Here is a 7,556-nt window from a genome sequence, read left to right as displayed (position 1 = left end):
TTCTTCTCATAAACTGACATTGAAGTAGCACGACAAAAATGGATTGCCCATGTGCAACGCTATCTTTCATATTTGTGGCCGGATTTTTACGATTTTAACTGAAGTTGCATCTTACAAATGGGAAATGAATGCAAGTGGAAATGCGCTTTATGTAAATCGTTTACGATTACTTTTTAACTTGTGACTTCTTGACAGCCGACAACAGAACGAATTAATTGTCTTTAAACTTTTTACCGGTTGTCGTTTTATTAGTTGATTAATTAACTATTTGTTTTAATCTAATTTAAAGTGGGTATTCAATTTAAAAGAACTAAGTTAGGACGCGCCACCTAGCGGTGGTGCATTTAATTTAAAAACTTTTTCTCACAAAATGTATGGCCTAGCTTACATTTATAACAAAGTTTTTAGAATTATCTAGTGAAACTTCTCGATTCGGTTCTTTAATAATAATAAACGATTTGTCATTGTCATTTCATCCAAGATTCTTGGTCGATGAACTTTTTTAGTGCACCCCGATTATCTGACATGAGAAACTTTGGCGCAAATTCCTTGACATGTTTTCGTCTGACTTTTATCACGTACGACAACTGGAGATATGTTCATACTTTCTAATGCACTTTGTGACCTATTCATTATGTATTCATTAAATTTCTGTCAAACTATAAATAATTTACTTTATATTCCCACTATGTTGGTCGAAGAAGTAAAATACTACACACTAAAAATAATTTTATAGTGAAATTTGAAAAAGCTTCAAGTTCAAAATGGTAATAACAAAAGCCTTTCGAGAGCAGATAACAACAGAAAATAATGACCCATAAGATCAATTTAGAAGGCAAGCTCTAGTCTTTTCGTGTGACACATTGCAAGCTTATCTTATCATTTAACGACTAAGTCTATTCCGTAAATTTGTTTCGGTCGTTAGACAGGGTGGGTCTTTGCCAAAAGCTTTATTATAAAGTAATGAAATGAATAAAACCAAACGCTATCTAATTAACCACTTTTGCTTTATTTTTCAATTAAAGTAGATTTAGATAATGTCATAATGCTATTCTCCTTCACTTACTTTAAACTCTCGACTGAAAAAAATCTGATAAGTGAAAGAAAATAATATCGCAGAGAGAAAATGCGACTAAGCTAATGAAATCTTCTTCTAACTTAATCTACACGTTATTCAAGATAAATTAAATGTATTGCACGAGTAACAAAGACCGCCGAGGGATTGGTCACAAGGACACTTCACTATCTAAAAATTGTCAACTGTTTCCTCAAAATACCCTTATATTTCCCGAGAATTTCATAATCCTCCACCCAAATTACCACAAACATATGACCTAAATTTGCCATGCATTCCAATTCATTTTCCCAAACCTTCTTAGATTACCCTAAGCTTCAACAAGAAATCCCTTAAACATTTCCTTTTATTTTAAAAATGAAAAGGGTTAATTTTAACCACACTGCGATGAAGAAAAAAATAACATTATTGGTAGGTAATGAGTTAATGACATTTAGCCTATAACAACTCGTATTGCATTGGAGAAGTTATAGAGCTAAAGAGAACATCATCATAAATTGGAACACATCGTGAATTCAACAAACGGTTATCGAAAATGGCACTACTGTCTTCCCAATAACATCAATAAAAGAATACAACTACTAAAAGCTATAGTTCATTTCGTTTTTTGGAAAACAATTTTTAATTGACTGGTGTTTTACCAACGACGGGTTCGCGACTACCAGTCAAGAATAGAAATCGCAGACAAAGTTTTATGAGCTAGTACAGCAACATTTTGAAATTACAATGCATGTGATAACAAAATAAAATTTGATGCAATAATTGGGAAGGGTACTTTTCTTTTTACGAGGTTCTAAAAAATGCTTGAAATACGTTTTTCAACGTTGAAATACATATAATCCATAAAAAGGAGTATAAATTTAAAGCACATTTTCTCATTTTACATGAGACATAAGAAACCACGTTATTTATCTTCCCTTTTAATAAACGAACGAAAAATATTAAATCGCTGTTACACAGATCAAATAAGAATCGAGAAACAAGTGCCATCCGTTAGAAATGTCTTAAAAGTCGCTGGATGTGAGTATCTAAGTTACGCCTCTGATATGTCAATATGTTATGCATTAAGGGAGGTTTGAAAATTTACAAAACAAATAAAATTGAGGATAGGCAAATAAGAATTGCATATACATTAGAAAATAATAAAGATTTAAGTTTTTTATACAATAGAAAAAAGAGAAAACGATGGAAATTATGGATAGGTTCCTATAATTCCGCGAGGGGCGAAACGTGCACTCCAAATCAAAGAAGCAGATTTTTCTATACGGAAATTCGGTAACAAAACGCTTTATCGTGGATTTTCAAAAACCTAGTGTGGCTGAAAGTTGATACACTACACGCGCCTGCAGTATCAATTAAAGATATTCATATCCGGCAGATGGCCTTTTACGATGAAGTTATAATTTTTGTCAGATGTCTAGATTTATGTATTATTGCTTAATTTATTTACTTGGAATTAATTTATAACAGTTAAAACTCACAATTTATAGAGCGCGAAGTATTTATTACTTCGGCGTTGAAATTGGAACTGTCCTGAAATGCAATTCGATTTGCTTATATAGCAAACTCGAGTGTTCTCGAGTGCTCCCGGATGTTCTCGAACATTCTAGATTGTAGATCATATTTTCTGGAAAGATTGCGTCACATCCGCCTCGGTTCTTTATCGGCGATTACTAATCTTTCGTGGCGCCTCGATGTCTATCGAGATTTCTGGAATATTCGCTACAATACCTTTTTTCATTACTGAGATACTAGAAGGGAAGCAATATTTAGCTTATCATTCGCGCCGAACGCACGTGGTCGTGCTTTACTCTCAAGTAAGCATTAATTAAAATGATAAAAACAAAGTCGCCTTTGGAAACAAAGTTGCATTCAACTGATGAACGCTTCCAGTAGCAATCAAAACTCGAAATTGTTTAATCTTACCAAAAATAACAAAAGAACGTTAAGGATTTTTTCCATCCTTTGGGGAGCCTAAACAAATTGTACAATTATCAAATCTGCGACTCATGTCGGGTAGGCGTAGGCGGAGTAATTGGACTTACAGGCGGAGTTGGGTCGGTACTGGGTAGATTGGAACATAGGATCTTTCGAGATCCATACAACTCTTTCATCTTGGACATGCACTATGGTACATTGAGACTATTGAGAGTCCTTGTTTTGAATGAGAGTTTGGGCATGTATATTTGTGGATTGGTAAAGGAGTATTGGTCAGCCCACTTAAAAATAAAAGTATACAAAAAGAATCATATAAAATAATTTTCACAGGACAAACTGCTCTGAACCATCTGACGATCTGCCGTTTTGACTTTTGGCTTTCGAATTATATCAACCTGTTATTTTTTTCCATTGTCGATTTAAATTACATTTAAGTAACCTTCGATTTGTGCTCTTATTTAAATTCTTGCGCAATACAGGTGTTTCTTTTGTAAACCCGTAGCTGTAGTAGCTTATTATCCCAGTTCTTTGTTTCGCCGGTGGAGGTCGTGCAGATGTTCTATCCTTTTTAGTTTGGGATTGCGTATAAGCTCCTTTTCAGTGAAGATTTTACCGCCATTTTGGTTACATGCAAATTATTTTTCTTCGGTACGCCATTACTTTTCTAGTGACTTCGTGTCTACCTGAAAAGGGTTTATTGGTTGTGTTTTGTGACTCCGAATATTCATTTGTACTAGCTGAACTACGCTTCAGAACCTTTATATTAGTTCGTTTACCAACATTAGGTTTGCGTTGCATTGCAAATTAGTTTTTGAAGTAACCGAGACTTAGTCCGAGACCGTTATCTATAATTTTTTGTTATGTTACTTGTTTTTCTCCGAAGAATTTTTTTGAATTTTGAGTATGGGTAAGTATATATATTTCATTTTTAATTAATTGCATTGACTATTTTTAATTTATTGGCGCCTGAGTTTATATCGAATTCCAGTATAATTTTTTGCTTATATTTCTGTTCCAGTCTCATAATTTCTTGTATTTTAATTAATCAATCACAACGATAAAAATTCAGGCTAAAAAGAACAAAACACAAAAGTAATCACTTATATATGTATTAATTAATTTGTATTATTTATTGCATCATATACTAACCGAAATAGTTATGTTATGACTAATTCACACACAATTTCATGATTAACAGTAAAAGCGATTTCAGAATCTGAATTAATGGCGGTTTATTTAAATCCCGATAGAAACAACTGTGATTCACATTCCACTACGAGAAATTTGTAGAGGAATTATCAAAAAATAAGCTGAATTGACCAATTTGCCTGCAATACCCGCGAAAATTATTTTTAAACTTCATTCAGGCGATCGATTTGGAGTAGAACTCACCGTTTTTAGTATTATTACAACAAACTAGAACAAACAAAGGCAAACTGTACTTTAATGACACCGTCACCCCTAAAACTCACCGGGGAAGGTTTAATAATAGACTGCAAGCGTTTCTAAATTTAATTTTACTAACGATTGTCGGCCAATTTGCGCTCTGGCTTAATAATCGATTGTTTTAGTAAATCATGCACTTACCTCGTCGCAAGAAGCGCATCGTGGTTTTAGCTTTTCGGCGTAATGTCTTTCACAGTACACGTTGTCTTCAAAGACGCAATACGCTAAATCGACCAGGAGATCATCGCATGTGGAACATTTGAAGCACGGGGGGTGCCAGAGGTTTTTGCCCAGACGAGGGGCTGATACGCAAGTTTGTTGGGGCAATATCGACTTCGAACAGCCCATGCAGCTCATATCGGGAAGAGCTGTACGTACGCAGCCCACGTCTAAGGCTATTTCATTTCTAGCGTTGATAAAGTCCTAAAATGGAAGATCTGTTAGATGAATTGTGAACGTCAGAACTATGAACTTACTTGGTAGCTGCTTCTATTTTCAGGCTCTATGTGCTTACACGCGTTTATCGATAAATCTTGCCTAGGCAGTTGTTTAAGTATGCGTTGCGTACGAATAACTTCTCCCTTGGTCCCCAAACGTGGAACATCGGAATTGGGGAGCATTGAATAGAATTGGTCGACCTGAAAATGAGAAAAAATAACTGAAATGCGGATTCAAAAATTCTACTCTACAGATAATATAAAGATAAGAAATTTGCTGCTCAATTTCCAAGATTCTCATACTTCCTAGCTTTGTGATTAATATTTTTTATCTGGCCGACTGCCGTAATGTGATCTACCGGATAGCGAACCAGAAACAATTCCTATTGCTGTGGGGCATACTTTGTGCAGGGAGAGAGTGAAGAAATCAGTGATCACTTGACAAGAAAAGGGTCAGAGATTTCTTGCTCTGACGATTTCATTGATTGGTTCGTGATCTGATGAACCGGGTGAAGCTGCCCTTTTGTCTACCTGGTCGTACGTGCCAACCCCACAGAAACCCCATGCAATGATTCAGATTGTTGCGGTGTTCGTATCGTTATATTGTGTATTGTTTTTATGTGAAAAGAGGTACTTTGTTAATAGAATCTGTTAGTTGACCCTCTAAACTCATTTGTTCATTTTACTTCTACATCTTACTTGGATCCTCACGCCGACCTGAAGCACATACATTTATGATTATCTTGTAGTGACTTTTTTTTAACACAACGGTTAGGTAGATTTGCCTAGACTCGAGTTCAGTCAGTTTAGGTGGGAAAGTTTTGATTTGAAATTTTGGGTTGTCCAGTTTTTAGGGGTTGGCCTGGGTACGTTACAAATTGATACTGGTGACTAGAATATGTTTTGAGTCTTTATTCGTAGTCTACTGTCGTGACCAGTAGACCACTCCGTCCAATTTTAGAAGGTTCGAAATCTTTAATGGTAATAAATTAAGTGGTTGAGTTCCGGCCCAACTATTTTCTAGTTCTGGAAAAACACGTACTTACATTTTTTTTTAAATGATACTTACGAGGCGAGCAGAAGTTAAACCAGAAGGTATAAACGCATAGCCCAGGCTTCTAGGCTCGGTTATCTCTTGTGCAGTAGGAAGCAATCCCACTCTGGGTCTTCCGCCATGCTCCACGATGACGTCATGAATATCCCTTGAACATTTGCAGCTGATGCAGTTTTTCCTGAAAATAAAGAAAACTGTTACATTGGCACATTCATTCAAATAGTCCACATCTCTCATTTACCACTCTCACTCCCTTTGGTTGCCACCATTTTGGTACGGAATCGTCCGTAAATTAATCTCATCGAGTGTGAGAAACCGAAGTTCTGTAGTTTGATTTCAAAATAACTGATGTGAACATTCTAGAGATCGAGATCTACCACTACAATTCTTTTATTAGTAAATTAATTTGCGAGTGTTATTATTGACCATACTGTGTATCTACATACATATACAATTTGTTTCGATTCAGACTCGAGTAGAAAATTAATAACGATAACTATAAATCTTCGGCAATAAAGACGTCTAGAACTATTGAAGATTGTCACATAAAACAAAGCATAACGGCAATTTGGAGGAAAGAGACGGAATAAATTCAATACCCCTAGGTACCATTTCAATTCCTCTACGTAAAATGTTTCTAAAGTGGCGATTATAAGCCATTGACGGAATAAAATTCGTCCACTCAGAGGGCGCAAATTTGTAATTTGATCGCCATCCTAACTAGCATGGGATTTTTAGTAGAATCGTGGGATTTACAGTCCGAATGATCAAAAATAACGATGGTACTTATGTCTTGTTAGCGTCAGTGGACTATTTCGTCTTGAAATGTTGTACTTGAGTTTCGATTACATTCTCGTCATAATTTCGAGCCGAAAATATCTGCATTGTAATCTTTGTATGCAGCATGAAATATTCTTTTATTTTAAAATTTATGTTAAATTGACATTTTAATAGGTTGGAATGAGTAGGCTAAGCCGTTCTTTAATCGTAAAGATAGATAAACCGTAAGGGTAGAAAAAGTGAAACAGACGAGTGTACATTCTAATGACATCATTCAGAATCAGAATTGTCAGAAACTTGACAATAAATATATGGCTTCTGCTATAAAATAAAGTTTTGTATTATTAACGACGATAAAAGGAAACTAACCAGCTCGTGAAAGTAATTCCCTCGTGGCGCGTGAATTAATATCTTTCACTCAATGGTTAAAATATCCCTTTATCGTCTTGTAAAATAAATAACTATTAGTAAGCGTACACTGCGTTTTGTTGTTTAGCCTGAACAATTTGTATTATTGTTATTAACAAAAAAGTAGCATTTTTTTTTCAATTGAAAAAAAAGTAAGGGTTGTGTTGGATGGTGCCCGTTTTATGCATCGTTCTCAAGAGGTTAACTCACTGCCTTAAAATGTGTACCTGATGCACTGAACGTCAATTTATAGCATTATTTGTGACTATACTGCAAGTAATGGTTAATAAGATAGAGGGATACAATTTGTTGATCGAATCAATTTCGCGTTCGGAACTTGGCGTTGTAACAGGTACACGTTAAAAATTTTTGTATGCTCAGATGCAAAAACCATCTATTGAAAAGTGATAAATTTCAC

The 7,556-nt window shown here is 35.1% G+C and overlaps 1 protein-coding gene across 1 annotated transcript; it reads right to left on the bottom strand.

Moving 5' to 3' along the window:
- Window positions 1-4,573: 4,573 nt before the first annotated feature.
- LOC116174108 (protein espinas-like) lies at window positions 4,574-6,130 on the bottom strand. The gene is made up of 3 exons (XM_031491923.1): window positions 5,966-6,130; window positions 4,936-5,097; window positions 4,574-4,882 (listed from the first exon to the last, which is right to left on the bottom strand). Exons 2-3 carry the CDS (start codon window positions 5,077-5,079, stop codon window positions 4,589-4,591), a joined length of 438 nt encoding a protein of 145 aa, XP_031347783.1. The 5' UTR covers window positions 5,080-5,097; window positions 5,966-6,130; the 3' UTR covers window positions 4,574-4,588.
- Between the last annotated feature and the right edge of the window lie 1,426 nt (window positions 6,131-7,556).

Source organism: Photinus pyralis, unplaced genomic scaffold (genome assembly GCF_008802855.1).
Source record: "Photinus pyralis isolate 1611_PpyrPB1 unplaced genomic scaffold, Ppyr1.3 Ppyr1.4_LG6, whole genome shotgun sequence".
In the NCBI taxonomy this organism is placed as follows: domain Eukaryota; kingdom Metazoa; phylum Arthropoda; class Insecta; order Coleoptera; family Lampyridae; genus Photinus; species Photinus pyralis.
This window is presented reverse-complemented; position numbering and strand designations above follow the sequence as displayed.